At 44.7% G+C, this 25,729-nt stretch overlaps 3 protein-coding genes and 3 long non-coding RNA genes across 13 annotated transcripts; 3 read left to right on the forward strand and 3 right to left on the reverse strand.

Annotated features, from left to right (window-relative positions):
* Positions 1–658: 658 nt before the first annotated feature.
* Positions 659–1,343, forward strand: LOC130536483 (uncharacterized). Its single transcript, XR_008953357.1, has 2 exons — positions 659–1,095; positions 1,156–1,343. It is a non-coding gene; the product is annotated as an uncharacterized LOC130536483 (long non-coding RNA).
* Positions 1,344–1,764: 421 nt separating this feature from the next.
* On the forward strand, positions 1,765–5,841 carry slc10a3 (solute carrier family 10 member 3). The gene has a single exon (XM_057052377.1). It carries the CDS (start codon positions 2,263–2,265, stop codon positions 3,691–3,693), a length of 1,431 nt encoding a protein of 476 aa, XP_056908357.1. The 5' UTR covers positions 1,765–2,262; the 3' UTR covers positions 3,694–5,841.
* A 1,383-nt stretch (positions 5,842–7,224) lies between these two features.
* On the forward strand, positions 7,225–25,595 carry LOC130536383 (Fanconi anemia group A protein homolog). Of its 2 annotated transcripts, none has more exons than XM_057052285.1 (43): positions 7,225–7,470; positions 7,683–7,795; positions 8,032–8,128; positions 8,414–8,568; positions 9,175–9,327; positions 9,512–9,585; positions 9,750–9,859; positions 10,347–10,445; positions 10,584–10,647; positions 11,293–11,405; positions 11,608–11,684; positions 11,976–12,117; positions 12,244–12,377; positions 12,556–12,666; positions 13,001–13,096; positions 13,179–13,241; positions 13,788–13,870; positions 13,939–13,999; positions 14,118–14,167; positions 14,341–14,411; positions 14,587–14,685; positions 14,818–14,951; positions 15,037–15,107; positions 15,288–15,387; positions 15,505–15,692; positions 15,765–15,861; positions 16,349–16,555; positions 16,665–16,738; positions 16,812–16,940; positions 17,561–17,639; positions 17,913–18,061; positions 18,137–18,242; positions 18,323–18,382; positions 18,470–18,574; positions 18,885–18,997; positions 19,069–19,222; positions 19,373–19,435; positions 19,782–19,875; positions 20,009–20,084; positions 20,257–20,407; positions 20,477–20,575; positions 20,662–20,770; positions 24,907–25,595. In XM_057052285.1, exons 1-42 carry the CDS (start codon positions 7,416–7,418, stop codon positions 20,758–20,760), a joined length of 4,368 nt encoding a protein of 1,455 aa, XP_056908265.1. In that variant the 5' UTR covers positions 7,225–7,415; the 3' UTR covers positions 20,761–20,770; positions 24,907–25,595. The 2 variants fall into 2 exon arrangements, with proteins under 2 accessions (XP_056908265.1, XP_056908266.1); XM_057052286.1 differs by having other exon boundaries at positions 9,175–9,270.
* LOC130536486 (uncharacterized) lies at positions 11,528–14,929 on the reverse strand. The gene is made up of 3 exons (XR_008953360.1): positions 14,796–14,929; positions 14,532–14,667; positions 11,528–12,110 (listed from the first exon to the last, which is right to left on the reverse strand). It is a non-coding gene; the product is annotated as an uncharacterized LOC130536486 (long non-coding RNA).
* Positions 15,123–17,142, reverse strand: LOC130536480 (uncharacterized). Of its 2 annotated transcripts, XR_008953354.1 has the most exons (4): positions 16,849–17,140; positions 16,358–16,731; positions 15,494–15,651; positions 15,123–15,413 (listed from the first exon to the last, which is right to left on the reverse strand). It is a non-coding gene; the product is annotated as an uncharacterized LOC130536480 (long non-coding RNA). The 2 variants fall into 2 exon arrangements; XR_008953353.1 differs by having other exon boundaries at positions 15,494–16,731; positions 16,849–17,142.
* znf276 (zinc finger protein 276) lies at positions 20,845–25,493 on the reverse strand. 6 transcript variants are annotated; one of them, XR_008953343.1, is made up of 12 exons: positions 25,243–25,477; positions 24,802–25,117; positions 24,683–24,729; positions 24,203–24,589; positions 23,593–23,671; positions 23,414–23,488; positions 23,219–23,335; positions 22,896–22,971; positions 22,675–22,792; positions 22,498–22,597; positions 22,099–22,422; positions 20,845–22,015 (listed from the first exon to the last, which is right to left on the reverse strand). XR_008953343.1 is itself a non-coding variant. In XM_057052339.1 (12 exons), exons 1-12 carry the CDS (start codon positions 25,445–25,447, stop codon positions 22,155–22,157), a joined length of 1,752 nt encoding a protein of 583 aa, XP_056908319.1. In that variant the 5' UTR covers positions 25,448–25,493; the 3' UTR covers positions 20,845–22,154. The 6 variants fall into 6 exon arrangements, 5 of the variants coding, with proteins under 5 accessions (XP_056908319.1, XP_056908318.1, XP_056908316.1 ...); XM_057052339.1 differs by having other exon boundaries at positions 20,845–22,422; positions 24,802–25,114; positions 25,243–25,318; positions 25,352–25,493; XM_057052338.1 differs by having other exon boundaries at positions 20,845–22,422; positions 25,243–25,318; positions 25,352–25,493.
* Positions 25,596–25,729: the final 134 nt, after the last annotated feature.

Consider the following 25,729-nt stretch of genomic DNA (forward strand, 5'->3'; position numbering starts at 1 on the left):
ATGGCGAGACAGTATTCAAAACTTCAGGAAGATTCCCGGAGGGGAATTCAGCCAAGTATGCAAACTAGCTTTACATCCGATGTGGCGCCTAGTGGAAACAGGCTTTTACTCCACCATTAAAATTCATCAAAAACATTAACAGTCGCTATGAAAATATAACCCGATGGGTAAAACCTGAGTGACAGCGGCCTCCGATGAGTCGGTGGCTTCAGCAGAGGCGCCACTGGTTCTTCTTTACCTCGTTGACCTTCTCTCTATGCTAATTCAGGAGATGCGAGATAGACTGTGCACGTTATGTGCTTATGCTGTTTGTGCTGCCTCTAATATTAGAATAGATCCATCTGAGCTTAATGCAGAAGGGGGTTCGCTCAGAGAGTTGAGCCCAACGCTTTGAGGTATTTCACCATCGGTCTTCCTCATCTGTGACGTTCAGCTCGACCAGTTCTCCCTTTATTCTTTATATGTCAGCATCTCATGTGTGTTTAACCACAGAGGCAAACACGCACAGCTGTGTTGCATGTGCAAACAGTGGAAGCTGCAATGTCACCAAAATTAGGAGCAGACTGTAACTACAGGCCCCCTAAACTTGTTATTCTTGTCTTTTTTCTCTTTGTGGAATTATAGTGATGATGTGAATTATACTAAAAAGAAGCAACGTGAATGCCCGCAGCTACAGAACAACTGGCTGTCTGATCATGAAATGTCAGAGAAGGGGCCAAAGTAATCACCCCAGCAGGTCGCCTTGGCATATGCCGAGTCTTTCCACAGTGGACTCGCTCGTCCTCTTTTTCCGGAAGCCTTCCTTTGGCCACGGGGACAGAAAGAGGACAAACATTTCAATGCAACAATACATGTTGAACTGGTTTCATAACAAGTAGCAGCAGATATTATCTGGCACCAATCTGACTGGAGCACAAAGAAGAAGCTCCACTGACCCTGGTGAACTGGAGGGGGAAAAAAAAGAGGTTTATAAATTGAGAATGGCTTTTAAATATGCAAGTATGCCCCAGGAGCCAGTTGCTATAAAAAGGGACACTCACAGAACTGTGTCAGTGCTGACACAATGGAGTTCCCCTTCAATGCAGCATCACCAGGGTGAGTGACAGCATTTGGTATCCCTGCTGTTTGCATGACAAATAACTGATACTGTACCAGGCAGCAGGACAGAAACCTGGAACTACCTAGAGAGAGACCGTTTGTGTTCCTCTTTGAAGATACTGGAGCTCTGCAAACAGCGATTTAAACAAAGAGGGGGTTGGCCAAAACCTCCCTTGGGCGACAGTGACAAACACCCCTGCGCAATCTATCCTCGACATGTCTGATAAATAAATGATTTGCCACTATGTACTTATTTTCCTGATTTCCGCCATTTTATTTCGGCCTGGGGGACGTTTGACGCGTGTCGCTGCCCGTGATGCGGTGGTAATCCCTAACAGCCCGCACCGCACAACACCCTGCTGGAAATAGACCCAACACAGCGGATGGAAATCACGGTGTTCCCTCTTCCATAAGACTGCCCCCGTTCAGGAGGGGGGGAGAGGTGGCGTTCTGAGCCGCTCCGATTGGATTAAAGAAGGCTTGCGTAAAGACACCCGTAATCAGACACCAAGATGCCGGAAATGGTAGGATTTTATTTTGAAAATAACAGCGTGCGTGCGCTTATTAGTAGGTAAACCTGTGTTGAGAGGCTGCAAGGACGAGATCCTCACGGTCTTGATTATGCGCTCTTTTACGCAGGCAAGTACAACAACTGGGTTTATATAAGAAAAAGTCTTTTTGAAATTAAATCAAGGGCTCGTGCTTTGAAATTCCACAACCGGAAGTTAATGTTTGATTCGGCGAAATTGACTAAAATAGCTCCGAGCAGCACATCCACGGGAGCTCAACGGCAATGTTCTCCATTTCTATGAACAGGGGAGAAACTAAAGCTTCGGCACAGAGCGAAACCTTTCAGAAACGAACCTCCCGGATCAGCGCCGACGCCCCGAAGAAGTCGTGAGAAGTCGACACCTGTGCGCGCCGGTTCCGACCGCGCGTCGGGAGCCGCTGCTCTGCAGCTGGGCGGGGTGATGTTTAGGTTCCGGTATAAAGCCAGTGAGAAAATGGGAACGGGCCGATTCGTGGGGGCGGCCGCCGACGCTGTTGTATTCACCCGGAGTCTACAATGAGAAGTTTTTTATCCCGGTAAAAAACAGGGCGGTGGTGAACCGTGCGAGGCCGCTTGCGGAAGAAAAGCGCGTCTCCGCGGCACCCCATCCGCCCATGTCTGCCAGTAAAATGAGGAGGCTATTTACATGCTGCTGTTTCTTCATTATTGTCATCGGAGTGGACCGGGCGTGGGCCACCGGAAACCTCACGGATGACAGCAGCGACGACACGAACCTGACCGCCGACAGCAGCCGCTATATCAGGATCGGCGATGGGTCGTCGCAAGAATTCGAGTTCCCGGAACAAACTAACGGCGTTATCGTGATCAGCAGCCAGTACCACAGCGCCGCCGCCAACAGGAAGGGCCGGCAGAGTTGGAAGCCGACGGTCCAGGTCCGCTCCATGGACCCGGAGGTCCTCTCGATACTCAACGTGACGGATAGCGGCCACGCAGGAGGACCCGCAAAGAGCTACATCATCAGCATTCGCTCCGGGTTCCCCGGCAGGGCTCAGCTGCACATACAGCTGCTGGACCTGGACCAGGACTCGGGTCCTGTTCTCATCGAAGAGAGGACCGATTACACTATAAAAGTGGCACCCAGTGACGATGACCTGGCCACCCGGCTGACCCATTCGGGAGGTCTGTCCCACTTCTCTGAAAACCCTGTCCTGTTTGCCTTGCTCCCCCTGATCTTTGTCAACAAGTGTGCCTTTGGGTGCAAGGTGGAGGTGGAGGTGCTGCGCGGCCTGCGCAAGAGCCCGGTGCCGCTCCTCCTGGGTGCGCTGGGACAGTTCTTCGTGATGCCATTGTATGCCTATGTTGTGTCCCAGCTCGTGTCACTGCCCAAAGCTCTCTCTCTGGGCCTGGTCATCACCTGCTCGGCTCCAGGCGGAGGGGGTGGATACCTGTACAGCTTGTTGCTTGGTGGAGATGTGACCCTGGCCATCTCCATGACCCTGGTCTCCACGGTGGTGGCGGCGGCGGCCATGCCCCTGTCGTCAGCGCTATACGGCCGGATCCTGGGCGTGCACGCTGCCTTACACGTGCCCTTTGTGAAGATCCTGGGCACCCTCCTTTTCATCGCCATCCCGATTTCACTGGGCATGTTGGTGAAACTCCGCTTCCCCGCTCTGACGCGCGTTCTGCTGGCGCTGATAAGACCGTTTAGCTTCGTGCTCATCGTGGGGGGCATCTTCATGGCGTACCAGATGGGCGCGTCCATCCTGGCTAATGTTAAACCCCAGATTGTGGCGGTCGGGGTGACGGTGCCTTTGCTGGGGCTGGCGGTGGGGACCGTCCTGGCCAAGCTGGCGGGCTTGGACCCACCGCAGAGGAAGACCGTCAGCATAGAAGTGGGCGTCCAGAACAGCCTGCTCGCGCTCGCAGTCATGCAGCTGTCCTTCCGCCGCGAAGAGGCCGACTTCGCCTCGCAGGCGCCCTTCATCGTGGCCCTGAGCAGCACCTTGGAGATGCTGCTCATCGTTCTCGGGTACGTTGCCCGACAGAGATTGTGTGGCGCGACCACCCCGAGGAGTGACACTTGATTGTAGCAGCGGTTTGGGGTTGTTTTGGGGGGGCGGGGGCGGTTGGTATTACTTTAAAGAACTTTTTCATACCTGTGGAGGTTGAGTGTTCCTCGGTCTTGGCTAAAAATGTTACAGAATCAGTAATCAGTTGTGGTGCACAGCAAAAGGATTTTTGTTGTTGTTGTTGTTTTGCCATTTTTGTATTTTTCACAAAAACCAAAGGCCTTTTACCCCATTGGAGACCCTTTTGTGTTTATTTTACAGTATGTACTTTCTAAAATCAGATAATGCTGTGAGTTCCTCAATGTAAATATTGCTAAGGCGAAATGTCTCTGAAAGAATATTTTTGTACCAGATTACTTTTTGTAATTAAAAAAGCAAAGACTTTTGCGTCATGTTTACAAAAAGGTCCACGTGTCTTAGCCGAGAGGACTTTGTGGGGATTGTTTTGGGATTGTTTGTGATTGAAATCGGAAAGTAATGATCTTGAAAGTATTTCCTATTGATTGTCTTTCTTGGATCTTGGAATCCAATTTACTTGAACGTTTGAGAGACAAAACCAGACGATTAAATAAACAACACTGTAACAGCCTGTCACGATTATCTGTGGTCCGACATTTATCGTCCTGTTCGACAAATTAAAATGCAACGACTTCATGTCAGCCATCAGGAGGTGACTTTAAAGGCGTGTGAGGGAGGAAACTAAGTAAAAAGGTACATTAGTGTGGACTGTACTAAGGACAATTCTGAATTGCTCCAAATTCAGAATTTTTTTTTTTTTAAATGATACATCTTAAACAAATTTTCTTTACTGTTTCAATTCCATTATCTTTATTCCTTTGATTGCTGCATATGACTTTGCAGGTTTGCATAAGTTCAAGGCCCTGATAACATGAACTACCTGGCAGCTGTTAATGTCTTAGCAGTGATTATTTAAGCAGTCGCAGGGAGGGAAACGTCGTCTACGCATCGGTCACTGTCTTTTCTTGCTGTGTGTTATGTGACTAAAAAAACTCATGCTACAAATGTGGGAGCGGCCAGACTGAAGGCAGTCCGGGCCGGGTCGTGTTCCTGATGGAAAGTGCTTTCAGGGGTCGACGGCTCGCTCAACAGTTTCCAGACGGTTGAAGCGAAACGACTCTGTCGAGTCGCCGATTTGGCAGAAACAAAACTGAAACCAAGTGAGCCTCACGTGGGTTTGGCGCAGCCATAATAGACAAAGTTCAGCAAAAGTTTAAACTGGTGGAAGCCAGCGATGACGAGGAATCGCCGGTCAATTAAAATCAATGCAAAAGGTCGTGGGGAATGAATCCACGACCTGCCTTTGGTTGAGAAACATTGTACAAGTGAGAACAAAGTCCACATTTTATCAGCCCGCTGCTCTGCGGTGGATGGAAAAGGCCACGAAACAAACGCTTTGGTGTTCTTTTGGCCGCTGAGCTGGGCTTACAATAACAGGTTCATAATTCACTGGCAGAAAAGCTCCACCCATTTCCAGTAAATGAGCATTTCCTGACTCCAAGAGCAACAGACTCCAGGGTGCTTTCGTTTAGATGTTTAACTGTGCACATTCTGTAGTGGGAAACAGGGGTTTGGATGTGCTGTGTTGGCCCAGTTCTCAGGAATGTGACGCAGCTGTGAAGCCTCCAGGCTGAGCGGAGCTCGTTGGGCACATCTCAGTCCCTTTTCTTGTGTTTTCATTCCTGTGGCCACCTCACAAATGAGAGAAGTTCAGCACTGTTTCCCCACCACACAGCAATGACGAGGACGTGCAACGCAGTCTTGGACTCTCACGTCTTTGGTTTTCCTCTTTGCCGCTTTCATTTTGTTGCAGAGCTTTTGATTTTCGCTCAGCAGGCATGTAACAAATGGTCCTTCATGGCGTGAAATGAGTAGATTTCACCCCAAAACAAGTGACTGATATATCAGAAAGAGACATTCAATAATTTGTGATTTGGTGGTATTCTCTGTCACAATTCTACTTTTTTAAAATTGCTTTCAGACACAACGCATTTCCTTTCATTTACTCTCCCAGTTAATGTCAACAATATATGTCCAAAGGTATGTAGCTGTATTCTAGTGGCATAATATTTTACATGAAATGTCTTTTTTTCTGTATTTGAGTTCCTTTGTTCCTTGTGTGTGAATATAATTTTCCTACTCCAACTCATGTGTTGACTCTGATTTGATGCTCGGGTCCAGTTAGCCCCTTTCCTGAATACAAAGCTCGGAACCGGTTCTGCTCCCTCTGGGCGTGAGTGGACGTGTGTCCTCAGGTGTCACTGTGTGTTGCTCTACTTGAGCCTGACAGGCGATGACATTCTGCCACGCTGGTAGGTTTAGCACTCTGCCTGGTACATCAGCACCGCTGTTTATACTTCTATTACACCATTAGTGGCACAATAGAAAAGGGCTTTTAAAAATTCATGAGACACATTGCATTAACTTTTCATGAGCTGCTTTCACCAGCTCCCATGTGATTAGTTTCCTGCTGCAGGAGGACAGTCCAGAAAATACACAGCTGGACGGGAAGAGCAAGATGGAGCTTTAGATTAAGGGTGGTAAACTTACAGAACAAATATTTCATAATATGTTTATTCAATACTTAACCTTGTGCACAGTTGCGCAACAATTGCTTAAAAGAGAGAAAGAGGAAAACACGCACACACAAAACAGTCCGATAAAGCACTGAGGGATTTAAAACCAGATTATGAAAAACTGATTAAGAGTTGTCCTTTCGTGCCCCATGCGGGCACGAGTACTTTTAAACCGCACTTTGGTCTGCGGCAACATTTCTAATGCCTTAATAATGCATACTGAGATGGTTATGGACACTAAAATCTACTCGTAGAGGAAACGGAAAAGAACTGGTGTGTTTTCACAACACCATCACTTAGTCGCCACTAATGGTGTCCACATTTGTATGTTTGTGTAGTTTAGAACGATCGATGTTAATGTAATCTGCCATGTAATCTGCCAGAACACTAAAGTTACAAATGTATTTATTATTATGTTCCATTTTTCTTCCAAACAACACTAATTATTGTGAAACTGCGTATTGTAAACATTACTGGTACAAATACAATTATTATTTTTTGGAGGATTTTTTTTTAAAGGAATAGTGTCATAACAAATATGACTCACCTCCTTTTGTCAATGAGTCATACAGGATGGGAAGAGGCATTGACAGGAATTAGGGAAATAATTATTTTCTGGCATATCTAATCTACATGGAAAGCCTATTATTACAAGAAAAAAAATCTTAATATTGATTAGATGAACTACATCCGATACCTTATTTGACAATCCCTCATGATTTAAAAAAACAAAACAAAAACGTATTACTTAAAGGGTCCAACCCATTACTCTGAGCAAAAGTAAGTCACCTGTAGTTTGAGGGCATCAAATGTACCATCATCACACCTGACGTTGTGCCATATAACTAAAAATGATCCGCAATCTACAGCCAATCACAGGCCTCCGTACTCGTCGCGTGCCTGAAAGTAATAACCGCTTGTCTGATTGGCTCTGACATGGACCAATAGAATCCAAGAGCGCGAGGGGGAAACGTGGAAACGGAAGTATTTCCAAACACACCGAGGAGCGTTAAAGCATCAAAAACAACAAACAATGGCCTCTCACGATCATTGACTGAGAGAAAACGTTGCGAATGTGTGAGCTCGACAAGCGTTTTAAGCATTGACTTTTATCGAAGGTATCTATCAAAAAACTAAAGCAAAATGTCCCTGGATGCATCGTGTCAATCGCAGAAAAGGACTCTGTCAAACCTCCTTGGTGAGTTGACAATGAACCCTGATAGTATCTTTAAAGTATTGGCATGAATATGTCGTTAATTCAGTCAAAATAAATGATGGAATTATGTCGATCCATTCTTTTACTATTACAGTACATTCGCACCTCATCCTAGCCTTGTAATGCCATATTTAACCCTTCGAGTTAAGCTTTTCTTTATAAACCATATGGAGGTCTGATGTGTTTTCACCCAGCTGGTCGAGGATTGAAGAAGCCAAAGCAGCAAGACTGTGAGAGGCTGCAGAAGGCAGCAATCCAGCTGTTGGAACAGCAGCAGAACCTCTGTGGTCTTCTGAGGGAAGTTGGGGTGAGTATGGATACAGAGCAATGCAAAGCCTGGCACCAAAAATATGACACTCTTACAAGGAGTATTTTAATTTATGTACTCAAAATAAAAGAGTCGTTACTGTTACACGACTGGGTCAGTATTTTGTATTTTAGTCTTTTGAGATTTTACTGCATTCTTTTGCATTTACTTGATTCGCCAGTTGGTTTCAAAATTGAGTTTATTCATGTGTCTCATTTTCCCCAAACTCTTTGTAGACTCCAGATCTCTCCAACATTTTTCACTCTCAAAATGAAAGACTGAAACACGATAGATCCGAAAGCAACTCGAGTGGTTTTGCAGGTTCAGTGGTGGGTGAGTAAATGTAGCCCAAAGGACGTCACGTGATACATATTGATACAAGATACCTTTTGTGATGTTTTGTTACGATATAACAGAGCCTGGAGGCCCTTGCTTTGTTATATCATTACAAAACATATCACTGTACAATCTTTGCAGAGTGACTGATTTGGTAATAAAGTTTCAAGTTCTTTCAATGTTGTTTGTTTCTGTTTTTCCTTCTTTAAACGCCTTTATCGACCCCTTTAAGATGCGAATTGAATAAACCTTCAGTAAATACATTTGATTTTCTCCAAACAGTCCGTGAGTTGAGACACCAGGCAGCGAAGCTGGGGCTGCCAGTGGCAGCACTGGGAGCGAAGATGGTTCTGGAGAGAATGATGGAGATTATTGAAAGGGAGGAAGTAACGGACGGTGAGGACAAAAGCAGATGCCTGCTAACTTCTTCACAGAGAGTGAGTATTTTTATAGACATTGGTAGATGCCGCTGACATCGGGGTTCCTTTTTGATGGCTAGCTCTTTGGAATCATCTGTTCCACTATTTATGTGGGTTTCCATGAGAATGGCCTTGTAAAATCGAACAATTTCTTGTAACTTGTAAATATTAAAAAGATTTTTAAAGCTTAAAATGAAAACTATGATTGAGTTTGTGGCATTTCTTGTGATTACATAGTTGCTTTAAATACCAGTGACCAGACCATTTCCAGTTATGGCTACAATGTTTTAATGGGCCTGGAATGCAAACCTGAGCGGCTTACAGCAGCTAATATTAGATCAAATATTGCGTAAGATGCCTTTTCAATGTTTACAGTGTGGCAGGACATTAATCATGTCTTTTGTAGCGTCTGGACAGGGAGGTGTATTTTCATACCGGCCATTCTGTAACGCTCAGAAAACACACCCACATGCAACACATGTGCTGTGACATGACAGAATGTTGGATAGTTCTGTGGCTCTAACTGGTTAGACCACAGGTGTCTTTGCCCAGAGAGTGTCTGTTATTTCTAAAGGGCTCATATTGAGAGATCAAAGTGAACATCAAAGTTTCTCTCCTCTCCAGGTTGAGCTGAGTGCCCTGATTGAGTCCAGCAAAGAACTGCTGTGGCAGGGAGCCTTCTGCCCTAAACTGCTCTGGCACGAGTACAGAAGACGTCAGGTACATGTGTGTGTCGGAGGAGTGTCATTAACAGAGCAACAAACCTATTTGTCTCTGGTGTGTTTGCCCTTTAAATAAAATGTTTACCATTTGACAGAAATGATAGTTTGATTAATACTTTAAAATAAAAACAGGCATCTTTATTTAACCCCCAACAGCTGTCCACCAATAGAAATAATAGTATTTTGACGTTGAACAATAGTTGGATAAATGTGCTGATTATGGTATGTTGTTTTTGCAGAGGCTCCCCAGCCTGGAGCTTGTGTACCATCTTCATTTTCATAACCTTCTCAATCTGAAGTACATTTTAGAGAGGTAAGATTAGATATGTCAGTTTGTGGTGAATTGTTTTGATTGACACTAAGGATTTAAACTGATTTTAATTAAAACTCAGCTGAAATCTTTGCCCCTCTGAAGAAAATGACCTTCGTCCGGCCTGACGTGTCAGTTTTTGCTACCTTTAACTACTTTCTTTCCAGTGATGAAGACGTTCGGCTGTGGATGGTGACTCAGTTGAAAGCACTCTGCATTTGGATTCCGCCACCAGGAGAAGATGAGTCCAGACACGTTCAAAAGAAAGCGCTTTCAAGTAAAGACTCATCTCTCTCTCTCGGGCGTCTCAAGTGCACACCATAAACGCACTCACCCATTTAGAGTTTGATCAGTTTAAGATAAAACTCAGAAGCCTCCTATTTGGATTTTAAGTCATTCATTCAAACAGTTGGAAGAGCTCTCATTTATAATAGCTCTATTTAGCTGGGATAATATTCTTGAGCCAGCATGAGCAACAAACCAATAATATACAGTATTTAAGTTGACAGTATTAACAGAAAGATTAAGAAAACCTCTAGTGTGGAAATTGTGAAGCTGGAGCACCTTAGAATGTTGAATGTGCTTTAGCTATACGTACTGCTTTTATACCCAGTAAAGTAGAAGAATGCATTTATACGATTGCATCGAGATTTCAAGGCTGACATGAGCTACGCGTGACTGTAGTAGGTCGATCCCACATCAGCACCTAGAAATGCTAAACAACGACTAAACATATGCGTAATAAAAGATCTCCTTTGTTTTAGCTGTGGTTGGAGTCTTGGTAGGGTCTGGTTTTGAGGTGGCAGCTGCAGACAAACGCGTCTCCCTGCTCAGCTGCACACTGTTGGACGACCTGATCGTCTGTGAGTCACCAGCCTGGTTTTCTGATTCCGTCTTGAAGATCGAGTTGACCTTTGTTAACGCTAAGGCAGCTTAATATTTTCTCTTTACGTGTTCTGTCCTGTGATGTAATATTTTCATGCTGTTCTGTCTTTTTTTAGGGCTCCTAGAAGTTGTAGAGAAACATGAGACACCTGAGAGAACTGACACAGGCGCTGAACTACTGTACGGTTCTATTATATATATATTATTATATTATATTCTCCCCTGAGATTCAGATATCAGTTTCAATAATTAGGCCAGAATGCTTCAGACAGACAGGAAGGAATATATAAAGTGCTGTATCGTAAAACAATTTTAAGCAATTTCTACAAAACTTAGGCCATCTCTACTATGAAATAAACATTTGGCTGGCATTTTAAACTGCCAGCCATGACTGGTTCTGTGGGTTTTTCTGGTTTGTTTGTTTTTAATTTAGCTTTTCATTGTTTGGTTTTTAAAGACGTAATAAAATTCTAGGCGTTTTTTTTTAATGGCGACTGCTGACCCGATAGATTTTTATTCCCGGGTGCTCAGTAAATGTAGCTCGCAGTGGCGTGTGAGCATACCTGGTGCCCGTTCGGACCAGATGTGCTGAAGCAGAGCAGCTGGCACATGTGATCAGCCTAATGAGATCAGAGTGAGCATAACTGTAACTGACTCAGTGTTTCCTTCACAGACTGAATCATGGTTGCGTGACTGTGCCGGACTAAAAGTCTGAGCGTACAAAGTGATGCTGAGAACACTCAGAACGAGCGCTCTCATTTTTTAACATTATAATGTTTCATTTCCTGGACATACAGTATGACGCCTCCCTTGTGTTTCGCATAGAATTCAGATATTTGACGCATCCTTATGCGGAGTTTCAGCATCAGGAGATGCTCTTCAGCGATTCTTCACACACTCCCTCACACAGACTCTCACTTACAAGCCTCGATTTACAGGTACAAACAAGCCGGCACCCTCACAGCTCAGTGGCTATTTGCTCTACAGCGATTGCGCAATAAAAATCAACATTTAGAACATACTACACTCTTGTATGATAAGAATAAACATAAAGGCAGCGTAGCGCTGGTGAAGTTTAACATCTAAACACAATGATGTGGGAATGTTTTGCTCTGATTTATGGCCAAAGTGTGTTTTCAGTGTCAGACGCAGTCGCCCTGCAGAATGAATGGACCTTTGCGAGAGCCAACCGGCTGGCCACCTCTCTGTTTCGCAAGGTAAAAGCATTTCACACAATCGATTCAAGAGAGTTCTATTATTATTTTGGTTTAGATATTATTTTTTCAATCTTCTAGTTGAAATATGCACTGATGCGGATTAGAATTAGGGTTACATGGCCTCATGACCACTCTGTATGTTCCCTTATTTATATATATATGTTTAAAAAACGAATAAAACTGCACATTATATCCACAGATGCATTGTTTTTGGTGAGACACCAGGATTCGTACACTGTCTAAAACCCAATATGGCTGAAGAATCTTTGTCTTTGCTGGTTTTTTTTCCAGCTGGCTGTGATCTTCAGAGTGGAGCAGCTGCTGTGCCAGTTGCAGCAGGTTCTGGAAACCCATGAGGTTAACTGGAAACATGTCTTGTGCTTCCTTTCCACTCTGCTGGTTTACAACCCACTTGCCCAGCCGGCTCTGAAAGGTAAACGGACAACAAGCCGTCAAGTACCATTTATCTGAACGGCTTTACAGGAATCGTATGTGTTTTCGTTGAGGAATAAAAGTTTCTGTTTCTGCACCACTTAACTCTTCCTGTTGTATTGGACAGAACTTCTGTCCCGGCTGCTGACGTCTGCGTTTGATGGCTATGACCTGGAGAACATGATCACGGCATTTTTACTGGCACGACAGGGTGCCCTGGAGGGACCCAGCATCTTCCCTTCCTACACTGACTGGTTCAAGGTTGGGTACCAGACCAGCACCAAACATGTTTTCTATGTAAAAACATAGTTAAGCCCAATGGTCTGCTTGTGTTTGGTCATCAAGATGATAGTGATATCTCAATATCTTAATAATCATTATTGTGTTAGATTTTAATAGCAGATTGACGGTATTTTTTATTTATTTATGCCTTTTTCAGATGTCTTTCAGTGGAAGCAGCGGCTTCCATGCAAACAGCAAGAAATCCCTGGTATTCCTGCTGAAATTCCTCTCTGACCTGGTGCCTTATGAACCGCCACAGTACCTCAAGGTGAGAATCTGCATTATTAAAATATTCCTGACATTGACTGAAAGACCCTTTTGGCTTGAAACATATTTAAACCAGAATCAAAACATAGAATAACGAGAACAATTGAACTCCTTTTTAATGTATTATCATGAAAATAATATGACAAGGACAACATTTTTGAGATTTTAAGACGAGGTCTTTCTTCACTCCCTGGTCTAGTGTAGGCTACAGTAGTCTGCACTAGACTGCAAAATGTCACTAGATCAGATTTGGAGCCAAAGTAGCCTAAGGAAAAATACTGGACATATAGATAAACTGTGATTTTTCACGCTTTGCTGTCGTTTTTACGCCAAAGGTTCACATCTTGCACCCCCCGTACGTGCCAATGAAACACCGAAGCCTTCTGATGGAGTATGTCTCTTTGGCCAAAACAAGACTGGCTGACCTCAAGGTACAGAAGAGTTGTATTATAACTTAATAATCACATTATTAAGTGTTATTTTGTTAGAACGCTTGTCCGTGTTTGGGTGCAGGAGTCTGTAGAAGAAATGGGCTTGTATGAGGAGGTGTCTGGTGCAGCTGGAGCAACAGTGCAGGTAACAGTGACATCACCTGTCCATGGAATATACTGTACATGCAGTTGTGGGCATTTTAACCCGTGCACTTCATAGATGATGGTGTGCCTATGCGCACGTTTGCATCTCATTGCTATACATTCTTTAGGATGCTGTAGACTTCGCTGTCGTAACAGCGTCAGGTAGACACATTGTGCTGAGGTCAGCAGTTCAGCTAGGTCATTTCTTGGACACATGACAACACTTTGAATGTCCCAGAGTTCCTTCCACCTCTTTTCTTCTCTTGGGATCCGCCCAAATTTCATTCTCTGAATTTATGACCCTTTGTTATGCAGTGAGAGTTTAATAAATGGACATAAATAGAAAAAGGTTGCAATGACGTGATCCCTCTGGCATCGGTACAATGAAGAACTTTGGATGGCAGCTGTGACATTTTGGCTAACAGCATTAGTAAAGGACACTTATTTAACTAGTGGGGCTCATTTGAGGCCATTTCATAACAGACTTGTTACCACCCAGTTAAATAAACTAAACTACTCTGCCCTTTCCTGTCTGTGATATTTCCAGTGCCAGGCGGTCCAGGATGTGGAGAAGGCTGTGTCATTGTTTGAGGGGACTGGAAAAATCCCGGCCACTGTAATGGAAGCCAGGTATTCACCCAGGTCATCAGAACATGTCTGTGGGTTTCAGCCAGTCACTGACAAATATTTGTGCACAGTATTTTTCGGAGGCCCTATTTCTTGACCAGATTCCTTCCTGCCTTGCTAAAACCAAGAACGGTGAGCGTCTTTATGTTATAGTCTATTTACCAAGCTACTGTTTCTTGGGATGAGACGTGACTCTAAACTCTGCATCACAATCATGAACCAATTTTACATACATTTTTTTCATTTTCAGCTCCCTGTAAAGCCAGACTCTCAGATGACTTTAATTGAAGCTCTAAAGAAGTGAGTTTTTATCAGAAACATTGTAGCCACAAGCGTTAATAAATAAAAGTGGCGTGATCTCATGGTGTATTTGTTCCTCACTTTGGTTTAAGAGTGTGCTTTTCAGCTATAACCTCTGATATAATTGATGATGAGAGTTATTTGTGATTAGTTTATCAACCTTTTCTATACAGAGCAGATAAGATCCCTGCTGCTGTCTACTCAACATATGTGGATTCCTGCCAGAAACAGCGGCAGCAGTATTGTAGGTATTCTTTATCATATACTGTATATCACAGAACCGACAGGACCAATTTACATGGAAATCCAAGTGAAATTGTACATTTTGCATTCACAGTGTCCTCATATTAGCTTAGGAGTTTACCTGATGCAGAAACTACCGGATGCGGATGTCATTGTGTCGTTTGTTGTGCTTTTAGGCAGCGCAGAGTGTCTGAACACCAATGATGGTCCTTTGGAGGTCCTGGAGTTACAGCTGCAGCAGTTCAGAGAGCTGATATCTGAAGGGGATGAGGGAGGTAGGCATGTAACCAGGAAGGTTTTAACTGTTTAGCACAACAGACAGAAAGTATAAATGAAAATAGAGATGATTCAATGATGTACAGAATGTTTTTTCTTTTCTGTTTACCTCCCCCCGTGGTTGACCTCAGAGATGTTAGGCCAGCTATCCAGGATCTCACACACCCTCAGCTCAGTCTTTCCTGGCTGCCCTGATGACCTGATCAGGCAGCCAGTCATCAAATTTCACTTATCCTTTTGTCCCTCCTCTGAGATCCATGACAGGGTGTGTGCTCCTCAAAAGAAACAGTTTCATATCTTCTGTTAAATCTGGGTGCAGCATTATTTACATCTGTCCCTCATATCATCAGGTTGTCAACGTGGTCCTGAGGAGCTTCTGTCAGTGTGTGTTAGACGCTTCACATGCTAACCCTCCCAGCAAGTAAGCCACACAAAGTTTTGTCAAGTCGCATTTTATTGCAATACATTAAAAAAAATCAGAGAAAACTAACATATCCTTTGTTTTCTCCACCATAATAGTAAAATCTGCTCTTATCACACAGGTCTGACAATAAGCAGACTTGGAATCTGTGACTGATGAGATCCACTTTTGTATTTCCAGACAAAACCTCTGGGCCTCCAGGTTCGTCACTGTGCTGCTCGGCAACACGCAGTTCGTGTCCTGCCTTATGCATCGAATCTGGGACCTTCTTCGCAACCAGGTGTTTGAACCCACGTCTTGATACACCTGCCGATATTGACATCCCGTTTTCTGCTTTCCTTTCGCTTGGCTTCTTGTAAACCACTTCAGCTTTTTAATCAACACACCTGTCATTCAGGGGTCCTTGCTCAGTGGTTCACAGCTCCTTGGCCTAGCAGCGTTTGTGGTCCACCTCCACGCCTCTGGGTCCCCCCGACTGCTGGTCCAGCCGGTCCCGCCCATATCAGCTGGGCTGGTAAATTTTGGCGATGCGTTTGTTTTGGCTCTGGAATGCAACACACAGACTAACATGGTCTTCTGCGTCAGGTGAGGAGAGAGATTTCAGCCGACTCGGTTAAGATCCGCTGACTGCTTCACACCCTTCACGTTGCTGTGCAGGTTCTGTCTGTTAGCTGTGTGTTATGGGCTGTGCAGAGGGGACTCGGTGCCACGGCAACAACAGCAGGACTATGTACTGAGCAGTTTCTACAAGAAAGTAAGACCTCTTGTGACTTTTAGTATTAAAATGTCTTCTGTACCTCCTTAATCGTGTTGATTTGTACATTAAAAAATCTGTGGGGGTAGATTTTTAGGTTTATTGAATTAAATAGATTTTTAAGAGTTTCTTATTTTGTGTTAAAGTGTTAAATCTCCTTACAGTGAATCAGTGCCTCCATCACAATGATTTATTTAAACTGGGATAAATCTTTGTTACTTTATTCAAGTAACTACTAAAATACATTTACTCTTTTGAGGAGTTTCTGTTGGTTTAATCACATTAAGCAGCAGAGAGCAGTAAATTATACAGTATATTTGCCGGCCTGTATGAGGTTGATGAGTCATATGATACTTATCTTTTTACTAATTAATAAAACACTAAGCTCAGACGAGCACAACTATATTAAAACTTGTTTGATGAAGTCATTCTGCCAGAGCCTCAGCAGGCGTTCTGTTTTAACTCTTCCTGCTACCTGTCTGCTCAGCTTCTGTACCTCATCCCACGGCTCCTGCCTGAAGCCCGGAGATCTCCCATCACTGGTGCTGGTTTGCTCAGTGAGGACCAGGAGGAGACTGTGCACGAGAACCTGTGGAGCGGCACTCCGGACCTCATTAGTACCTGGAGGGAGACTGCCTGGAATCTCTGGAGGCACCCTGCTTTCTGTCGGCTTCGACATCTGTCACAGTATCAGGTAATGGCTACGCAAGGGTTAATAGATGTTCGCTATCAGCATTGGTGAGAGAGTGTGTGCACAAAATATGGAATTTACATTGACCTGTGGACTTTCACATCCTTACTAGCTTAAAATGTCAGAATGGCTGGCTAATGAGCTCAGAATACAGAGAAGTGAAGATGTCCTAACAGACCCTGAACGGTAAAGAAACAGACACACACAGAGATAATATGAGACAAAAATGAATTAAAATAATAAATACGTGTACTTGCAGGCACGAGTATCAGCAGTGGGCTTGTTTGGAGTTGTACCTGTTTTGTCCAGTGGAGCAGGGAGGCTGCGGAGGAGACATGAAGGTCCTCTGCACCCATTTACTGAACGGCATCATGGACCAGGCCCTAAGGTCAGTGTGTGTGGACCTTCTGTGTCCTTTAGATTAATCCTTTTCATGCTCATATGTACTTCCTCTCCCATATGTGTGAGGAGTTTGCATCTGTGGAGGGCGTTGGTTTCCGTCATGTTTATTTTTGGATCTGACATTCTTGTGAAGGCATCTGTGGTGTTTGTTGTGTGTGTGCTATTGGAGCAGAGGAATGACAAACATGTCAATCAGAAAGTTCAGTGCAAGAACAATGCAGTTTAATATTGCATCTTTGCTCTTCTCCATCTTAAATTTTCACACTGGCTTTCTTTTGCAGAGCTTCACAGGCAACTTCCAACTTCCGTGGATAACTAGTTAATCCCAAAATAATCCGGTTTACACTGTACATGTATATTTTTTCTCTTTTTTAAAAAAAATTGGAGCATTACATGAACCAAACCCCTGCTGTTAGTTTTAATCTATAGATATACGATATTGTGAGAATTAATAAAACATTCAAAAGACAAAACGTGCTCCACTTCCAAGCCTCTAGCACCACCCGCTGTCCAATAATGTGCATTACAAGGGAGTTGTTTTAATAGTACAGCTATTTAGAGAAGTGGAGGGACCTTATTTTTCTTTCTTTTCTGTTTTCGTGTCAGTTATCACAGCCAGGAGAAGCTTGATCGCAGCATTTCAGAATCGGGGACCTGTGTTCCAGACATTCTGTCCAGAGTCCAGGTGTGTACAACATGTGTCTCGCAGGTTTAACCCTTAGAGAGTCCAGGTGTATGCTGGCAGAGGATTATACTTATACTGGTGATGGTGGGGTGTCTAAAGCCAAAGATGAACCTTGACTGGACCTAGTTTCCCCCAGAATTGCTGTATGCAGTAGCTGTTGTGCGTAGATAGATATTATTACTTAGAATTATTACTTAATTCAAAAGTGTATTAGGCCAACACAGAGCGGAACAAATTCAAATCACTCATCTGCGTTATTATGTGCATGTTTAGGAGCTTGTTTACGAGATGGAAATGACCGAACGCTCTCCCAGTGGGGCAAAGAGAACGAATGTGCACGACTTCCTGTTCGAGCTGGTGTCTGAAAGATGCTCATCCCAGTCAAAACTCAGCCTGCACTGCACTCTGACCTCATGGAACAGGTACACCAAAGCACATGAGAGGCAGGTGGCGTGTTTATTTCAGCTGAGGCACTAAAGGCTGCACGTGTGCCACAGAGTGCTGCTGGCGCTCCCCGCACCCTTATTTATCGGAGTGAAGACCGAAGGAGGAAGGACGATGCTGGAGCTCAACAAAATGATAAAACATGTCAACCAGCATCAAGTGAGCTGTAGGCTTAAGCTGTTTATTTAGATTTAACGGAGACTTTTGTGATTCCAATTCTGTTTTTGGTTTCGGAACAGAGGAACGTGTGTTCTCCCTCTGGTTTGCTGTCGTGCCATCTTACTGCTCACTTCCTAAAGGTGAGGATTACAGCCTCAAGTCCAACATAGAAGCAAATCCAAACTTCTCTTCTAGGGGTCTCAGAGCTGCTTGTTTTCCCGCTCTAGGGTGTGTTATATGCCAGCGTCCGTTGTGGATGCCCAGCACAAGAATTCAACAACGCCTGGTCTCAGATCCAACAACTTTGTCCTCTGCTCCTCGTCTCTGCAGCGGTAATGATCGCTGCCGTTACTTTAGTCCCTTCACGTGAATTTAAACGGGACAACGTGGTTTTAAAAATGGCTGGAATTTGAACGTAAAAATGTGTCACCTCAGAGTTATGCTTGACAAACATGGAAAATGTGTTTTTAACACCAATGTTTTAAACAATTTTTATTAAAAAGGCCTTCTTCTCAAAAGAACAGTGTAATAGGGAGGTCTGTGTTTACCTTAAATCAAAAATTGTCTTAGAGCTGAAAATGAGGAGCTGCTCCGTCATGATAACAGCACTTATTGAGTGTAAAGATGTGTGTTTGGATGCAGCACTGGTGGGGGCGCCTGTCTCCGATGCTGTCATCGCTATGGCAACGATTGTGTGAAGAGACTCTCCCGCAACAGCTGCAGCTCCTCACGGTCTGTCGGAACTGGGCCAGCAGGTAAAACCTTATCTTTTCTATATCTAACCCTAGCTTTATCTATTTATTTTTCAATTCTGTCGTGTGTTCAGTTTCACGGAAGGTTCGCTGTCCTCGCCGGTGCCCTCGGCCACAGATGTTCTGCTGGCTGCCAGCCTGCACCGGGCCTGGCGCCGCCACGGCGGGAAGACCTTCAGCACTGGTCTGAACAAGCTGCGGATGGATCTGGGCGCACAGCACAGACAGGTGAGTCCGGCAACCTTTCCAACGCCGCCATCTCCCAAACCCAAGAGCCGCGTTAATGTTTGCAGTTCTATTCAACACATGAGCATTAGCATCCGGAAAATAAAGGTCTTTTTCTCCTGTAATCTTCTGCTGTCTCGTTTCTTCTTGCAGGTGCTGGTTTTTTTGTTTTACCTGTGTCTAAATGACTACCTGTCAGCTCTCCTGTATGCTCAGGTATGCTGTTTTGGGTCATTTTTGAGCACTTTATCTCTTTTCCACACATCAGAAAAGGGGATTTAATCTTTTAAAATATGCCAAATGGGAAACTGTTCCTCAATACTGTTGTGGGATCAGCTATTATAGCGTATAGATAAACTCAAATGAGATAAACTATATGCTAACATTACCAGTTTCAGAATGCAGCCATTGGAGTTCTATTGTCCATCTAATCTAAAAAATATCTTAAAAAGTAAAGTGAGTTGTGATCCAGAGCCACAGCATGTAAAAGCAAGAATATAGATCAGGCATAATCCTTCCAAGGGTTAGGATTAAGACAGACACCTTGCTTCTGAACTTGCAGGAGAAATGCCAACAGGGAACCAGGACTTTCTGTTCTGACCTCCTGTCCGTGCTGGTGGACTCTGCTGACTGGCTGTTCATCTTCAAACCAAGCGGTACGTATATATTTAATCACACACACACGAGTTTAGGCGAGTCATCGTCACGCATAAGAAGTGTACTTTTGGAGCGGCACAATTGGTGATTTGGTGACAGTGATGAGGTTTTCTTTTTCACTCGCAACTCTAGAAAAAAGTGTTTGCCAGTCCGTTACCCCGGTGGCGACGGATGATTTTACGCGACTGTTGCCTTGGACCTTTTACAGGTTGGTTTTTCCCCATATTAGCTCTCCAATTGCCTTGAATTGCATGTCGGTGTAGACTCTCAAGGTTCATCCTATGAAACTCCCACAGGGACAAACATGACAGGTAAACTTGGTCATGTGACATTAAATCAGGGCTCAAACTAATTCTATTTTCTGTTCCCGCTGCGTTTAGTTTGCTGCTCCAGCTGAGTCCTGAGCTGCAGCGTAGGGCTGTGAGCTGTCCAGGCTTCCTGCCCACGGCCGTCCTCTCCTACATCCGGCTGCTGCAGATTTACCTGGACGGCCTTGAGCTGGGAGCAGCCGGCCAACTCTCCAACAACCAGGTGACTGACAGGTGACGGCGGCTCATTTCACACCCGGGACTTTTTGCTGAGGCGATTTTTGAATTGCAGGTGGAGTCTGTTCACATTCTGAGCGGGGCCAAACGGTTTCTTCTCAGAGTGATTTCACAAACACCTCCGACGTCTCTCTCCTCCCGCCAACTCACACAGGTGACCTACAAGCACGCCGTATCCATCCGCCCTGTTAAAAAGTGCCGATCACTGTGTCCTTTCTCCCTCTCTGCCTGTCGGTTCAGCTGATGTCTGAATGCAAAGAGGCGGACCCGGACGTGGCTGCAGCTCTCTCGGTGCACCTCGACCCCCACAGCCTCAGCCCACAGGTGGACTTCCTCTGAGCAACTGAAGGTCGTTATCCTGCAGTAATTTGATTACAGTTCCAATAATTTGACCTGTTAAAGTTTAAACACTTCACTCGAAGCTTTAGGAAAAAAAAAAAGGTTTATTTTAACACCTTTTTGTACAGTAATGCACAGCTTATACACATCCGAAGCCCTTCCACTGTGCACAACAGAGGGAAAAAACGCGGCATTGTAATAATTTAATAGACACAGTGATCTTATAAACAGAAACCAATGCACAAGTCTTTACATTTAGGTTACACGGCACATATAAGTGCTTTAGATATTTACAAAAAAATATTGCATTGTAGAATTTACGAGTCTGTTTTAATTGGGTCTCAAATGAAGCCGCTGCACCTCACTTCAGCCGTCAGCGACGTCTGCAGACATTTAACTCCTGAGGCAGTGAAAAATAATGCACCTTCAGGTGGGGAATAGGCACTAGATGTGGTTTTCTTATCTAAAAACTGAGACCCTTTTTATGACGTTAAACTATCTTTTGCTTTGATTGTGTTACTGACGGCTGTCGTTGCTGCTCCTGTTCTCTTCAACGTTGTCGCATTTAAACAGTGCAAACACACACACACACACACACACACACACACTGCAGAGGCTCTCTGAGAGCTTTTGTTTCAGTAGTTCTCAAGGGAATGTTTGTTGGGCGGAAATCACACAGCTACGTTTACAACTTGAAAACCAAAAACCAAAAGGAGTGTAATCTGGTGTTTATTATGGGAGGGAAGACTGCTGCTTCTGTCCTGAGGGGTGTACTATAACACACAACGAGTATGACACAGCCTTTGCTGGGGTGAGGCGGCATAAAAAGACCTCAAGCTCTTGCTCAAAAAAGGGTGTCGCCCAAAACAAACTCCCCTCAAACTCAACCTGACCACTTGTTTTTGTGCATAGGACGCCCAAGTGTTAATTCTGACTATAATTCTGGCAATAATTCAGCTGATTTATCCATCTGACCTTCCAGCTGTAGTGTAAAACATCCATGGCTGCAAAGACAACCGGCCCAGTTTTAAAACCGAATCTTACTTTGGCAATGCAAAAAAAACAAAAAAAAGGAGCACTGTTTGCAGCTAAAAACAATCAGCATCATCTCGTTCTTGTGATCGCGCCGAGACAACCGATTTCCTCATTCTGCAAACTGTGGCTTTATGTTCAAGCGCGACCACTAATCTGTTAATCTTGCTCTGTAACCTCGCTCTGCTGATCTTTGCGTAACTCCAGTGACTTTGAAACGGATCTGAAACAGTCGGCATCCACCAAAATATGTTTGAGGCGACACTTTGATGCCAGATCTCATCTTAATGGTGAATTCATACGTACTCCGACTGACCTCCTCCAGTTTATGTAACCAGGCTGCAGACCTGGACTCTCTGCCGTCACCTCTCCTGGTCTTGATGCGCCGCCTCGCCGCTCAGCGCGATGGTTTGCAGGTCGTAGAGCGGCGGCGGCTGGCTGCTGCCTCTCTGGCCCTCCGCGTGCGTCAGCGGGTGCACCATAGACATGTGGACGTTCAGGTTGTGAGCCTTCTCAAAGCGCTTCTCGCAGATCTGGCACGCAAACTCCAAGTCGGCCTCCGCCTTGTGCTTGGTCATGTGGTATTTCAGAGAGGCTCGCTGGCGACACTGGAAGCCGCACACTTCGCACCTAAAGTAGAACAGTTGTGAGAAAACAGCAGAGATCACTGGATCGCTCCGGAAAATGGGAATTTTCAATACTTACTGCAACGGCTTTGCCCCCGAATGTCTCATCTGGTGAACCGAGAGGTGTTTCCTCTGTTTAAAGGTTTGGCCACACTGGTCACAGATATAATTCCTCTCCTCTGGAAGTGCACAAACGGCAATCTTGAAGTCGTATTTGTATTTACACACGTACCATAAACCTTCCTTTTGACCTCACCGGTGTGGATGAGCTTCACGTGCCGCTGCAGGTAGCGATCGATCATAAACACCTTGTTGCAGCCTGGATGAGGGCAGGGTCGCTCTCTCACCTCCTCATGATGCTCCTTGATGTGCTTCTGGAACCACACCCCCCCCCAAAAAAGAACAGTAAACTGTTGAATACCTTAAGTGCTCCTAAAGTTCATGATGTAAGGTCACATTTCACTCATGGGTTCTGACCTTCAGTCCATCAGGAGCCCTGTAGACAGCAGTGCAGCCTTGATACGGACACTTATAGATGTTGGGAAGCTCTTCCCTGGAAGCAGCATTCAAACCCATGACATCATTCAAGAGGATATAGGAACAGAGGGCGGTCAGCACAGTTTTTTACACAGTGGAAATTCTGAATTATTGGAATTCAGGATTTCCACTGTGGCATGATGGGTAGACGGACACACAACTTTGTGACTAAATTATCCATTTACTTTGGTTTTGTAATGATCCCTAAAAATATGAGCATCAAATGATATTGTTGTTGCCATAATCTCTACAAGCGTGCATACCCTTTTGGTTTAAACTTGTTTTTCCAGCCTGGTTTGGGTCCGGGTTTCTTTTTGACCTTGGACTCTTCTGGAGTCTTTGGGCTTCGTCTTCTCTTAAGAACTGTTCCCTTTCGAGCTCTGGCAGAGAAATGGAAGAGAATCACACCTGGACTCCTGACGTCTGCCATCTTCTCAACGACAGACGCTGGCACCCACCTCTTGTCTGAATACGGCTCATCATCTGACATCCCCTCTTTTCTACTCTCCTCCAGCTCATCTTCAGAGACGACCCTGCACACACACACACGCAGGGTTACAACTGCAGACCTTATACAGAAGTTACTAAATACGTACGTCATGGATGTGAGTCATTAGATGGGCAGAAAGAGGCCAACCTGTCCGACAGATCACTGTCAGCAGCTCTGTCCTCAGGCTGGGCTGGAGGAGAAAACGCCTCATCGGGGCCCGAAAAATCTGAGGGTGGAAAATAAAAACACTTGGTCCAGACATGGCAGAGAGTAACGGGGGAGATGTTGACTGGCTCTCTGAATATGTCACTGACATCGCACATTGAAAACGCAGTTGGCTTATTCTTCTAAGTAAAACAGGAGACATTTAGCAGAACCCAAGTCAAGAAAAAGACTTCCTCAAAAGGTTCTGTTTTTTTTTTTTTTGATCACACCTACTATTATTGAGTATGAACGTCGTGATAGGGGTCTCTGCGAGTGTATTCCTTAAAATGAAATGGCTAGCTTTTAATGATCTACTTTTGTGAGCTGAACTGATTAGAGAAACCACTAGCAACAGGCTTTAGAGTTGCATGTATAAAATAGTCGAAATATTGGGAACAAAGGACCAGATTCTCTCTTTTCATAGTGTGTTTTTCTGGTTTTACTGTTGATTCCAAGACTGTTGATTCCAAGAGGGAGCTTCTCGTATGTGCAGAGGGAATAGAGTAGCTCCATTTAATACCCTATTTAATACTGTGCCAGTCCTGATTCTCACCTTCACTGTTGCAGGTCCACTGGGCCGGTGCACAGCTCTGAGTTTGTGCCTTGTGCTCAAGCAGATTATTCTGAGCAAGATCACTGAAGGTTCCCCTTTCGTTCTTGTTGGGTTGGTCCTCTTTATCTTCCTCCACTTCCTCCGACATCCTTTCCTCATCCCTGCCACTTGCTAAGGCCCCGCTGAATGTGTATTCTGGGTTGGTGGTCGTGTCCATGATGTATCTGTGGCCGTCAAGGCAACTCCAAACAGCCTTCACAGAACCCAAACACTGGCCCTCAAGCACTTCCTTCAGGTTGGGGCAGGACCGGCAGGCCTCTCCGTGACTGTGAGCCCAGGACACAAGGCTGTGAAGGCACTTTGGGTCCGAAGTAAAAGATGCCGGTGCTTCAAAAAGTGACACAATCGGTCAAAGTTGCTTTTTGTAATTTGTGGAAGAAAATGGTAAAGAAAATGGGAAATAATGTAAGGTTTATTTACTTTTTGGGCCGTGGTTTACTGAGGATTCTGGACACTTGGCATTTTTCCTGAAAATTACAGAAAACGTTATGTTAAAATGACTGAAATAAGAACACGTGGCACCATCAGTTTGGACTTGCCGGTGTTTTAGAGTTTCTTCTCCAACTGGCGGCAGGTTGACTCTCTGCAGAAACCTTATCAAGATGCTGTGGCATTTGTAAAACTTGGCGTGGCATTTCTTGCAGATGAACTCGGATAACCGGGGGTCGCGGTCCAACGGAACTCCAACCAGTTGCTGGAAGTCTGTGTGGAAGAAGAGGGGCGAGCGGCTCACGGCGTCCGAATCCTCAGCAGCAATACCGATGGAATCCTGAGGCCACGTGAAGGCGTGTCTCAAACTGCGAGGAGAGAATTTCCCGTGGCAGAGCCGGCAGATGGCAGTTGACAGTCGACCTGCTGGGAGAAACACAGGCTGGTGTCACGAATGCCCACGCACTTGGCCATTTACACGATCGTAGGGAGGCAAAGAGATCAACTGTAGGGGCTCAACTGTAAGAATAAAGGACAACACTGGGACTTACCCGAGGACTTTGCTTTGCTGTCTGGGTGTTTCTGGGGGACGTCTCCTGCTGCTGGCCTGTCCTTCGAAGCATCGTCCTTGTCAAAATTTACTGCAGCTACGCTATGATTCTTTCGGGGTCGACCTCTGTTAATCAGTGCCCCGTTGTCCTCACCAGAACCTCCTCTTGTCCTGCTGGAACTCGGAGGTCTGTTTTTCTTCTTCATAGTCTTTGATGTAGTTGACCTTTATTGGGGCGGCTGGACTCCTGCTGCTAATATCACTGTAACGACAAGTCAGATTTATCTTAGTCCACTTTTCAGGCGAAACTGACGTACTAAGCACAATAAAATATTTGTATATTTTCAAATTGCATTGCCGCCTTTCCTTAAATTAATAAAATGCCATCTACTATTTTCGCCCGGTAGCAGCAGCGTGCATATTTAAAATTTCTGTTTTTTATTAATTTTCTCTTGCATCAAGCTACCCCAAATACACATCATACCCAC

This window comes from Takifugu flavidus, chromosome 13 (assembly GCF_003711565.1).
Source record: "Takifugu flavidus isolate HTHZ2018 chromosome 13, ASM371156v2, whole genome shotgun sequence".
In the NCBI taxonomy this organism is placed as follows: Eukaryota; Metazoa; Chordata; class Actinopteri; order Tetraodontiformes; family Tetraodontidae; genus Takifugu; species Takifugu flavidus.